General features: G+C 42.8%; 1 protein-coding gene across 4 annotated transcripts in view; it reads right to left on the bottom strand.

Annotated features, from left to right (window-relative positions):
- LOC104944428 (rho GTPase-activating protein 44-like) overlaps positions 1 to 1,643 on the bottom strand; it is a 76,524-nt gene that overhangs the window by 11,649 nt on the left and 63,232 nt on the right. For 2 of the 4 annotated variants that reach the window (XM_010769955.1, XM_010769956.1), the window contains exon 18: positions 15 to 209. The exons of the other annotated variants lie outside the window; for them this stretch is intronic. In XM_010769955.1, the coding sequence (XP_010768257.1) occupies positions 15 to 209 (195 nt within the window). The remainder of the gene's footprint in view (positions 1 to 14; positions 210 to 1,643) is intronic. 4 annotated transcript variants of the gene reach the window in all.

A 1,643-nucleotide genomic window follows, 5' to 3' on the forward strand; every position in this document is an offset into this window, starting at 1 on the left:
CACGAAAGCCTTACCTGGCTCGATCGCTGTTAGTGGGAGGAGGGGTGGGGGAGGGGGAGGCAGAGAAATCCCCAGCAGGCTGCTCGGGGGTGAGAGCGTCAGTGGGGGCGACGGGGAGGTGCACGCTCGGCGGCGTGGACGAGCATTTACGCGAAGAAGACGAGCCCCTGCGCGCCACCCAAGTAGTGTCCATCACCCTGACACCCATGCTGCAGTGGGACAGAGATGCACAGCCAATCAAATCAAGGGAGGGTGTGTGTGGTTTAGGGAGGGGGGGGGGACACCACACCCTACACAGATTGTCAGGGATGCTAAAAACGGAGGAGCTTCCCTGTCCATCGTATGTACCAGTGTCACTCCACCCACATTGTATTGCATGGGTGTACTTGTGTACCTGAGCATGCACAAACAGAGAACATTTCCCCTACACAATGTTTAACTCCCTCATTTATGACACATTCTCCTGTAGGATGACAATGTATGAAGTTGAAATTAAGTGAAATTGTGTGAAAACTGCAAAAAAAAGAACAGTTTGATTTAAGTGAAGAAGTACATGAAGATGTGATGGTCCTTTTGGCATTTGGGAAACACCCATTATTTGCTTTGTCTGTCCATTCAACTGAAGCTAGCATCTAGTTAGCTTAGCTTAGCATGAAGACTCAGATCAGCGGGGCTCTGTCCAAAGATGAGCATTTACCAGCACCTCTAAATCTCAAATCTAAAAATGTAACCACACGAAAAAAGGAGTATGTTATATGCTGGAATATATATCTTGGTCGACACTGAGTAATGACTTTCTTACGATTTGTCCACTAACTTTTTTACATTAGCTAAAAACATGGCGGGTGACACTATATATTGGATTTGTTGGTAATGCGTATCATTTTCTAATGTCATTTGTAATATGTTATAAGGTTGTTACCATTATTTGCTGTTCGCAATGGGTGATCTATTGTAGTTACAAAACTTGGTCATCAGCATTAACTCTGATAACAGTGGTGATTTTAGGTAAAAAAAACACATTTTTAAAGCTAGCCAGAATTGAGAACACATCTTTTTGTAGCATCTATTATGTTTCACGTTCATTATGCTTTCAAAATCTTAACACACTGAAGTTAGAAAAACGACGTTCTAACTCGGTAGATCGAACAATCTAAGGAGCATACTGTATGAATGCACCACAAGAGGTGCTGACCTTTCATCTTTTTACCTGGCTAGCTCCACCTACTTCGAGTCTTTATGCTAAGCTAATTGTGAGCAGGATCGCATTTAACGAACACACATTAGCAGAAATCGTTTAAGAGTATCACCCAACATTTTTTTTAAATATTTTTGATAGAAATAACAGGAAATAACCTAACTATGAATAGGACCTATAAACAAGAGGCTATTGTACTCACAGGCTGAACAAGTTTATCCACTACCAGAAATATGCTACTTATGTAAACACAGAAAGAAAAGCCTGCTTTGTCCATGCTCCCCCTTTTGTCCCCCCGCTCTCTTAGAGACATTGAACTATAGGAGTCCAACAGGCAGACCTGCTCAGAGCATTAAACACACACACACGACAAATGAGCGACACTTCCTGTCAACGTGCAGCTGACACAAAAAGATGATGAATAGACCGATGAGAGGATGACTCG

Source organism: Notothenia coriiceps, unplaced genomic scaffold, assembly GCF_000735185.1.
Source record: "Notothenia coriiceps isolate Sejong01 unplaced genomic scaffold, NC01 NC01_scaffold00008051, whole genome shotgun sequence".
In the NCBI taxonomy this organism is placed as follows: domain Eukaryota; kingdom Metazoa; phylum Chordata; class Actinopteri; order Perciformes; family Nototheniidae; genus Notothenia; species Notothenia coriiceps.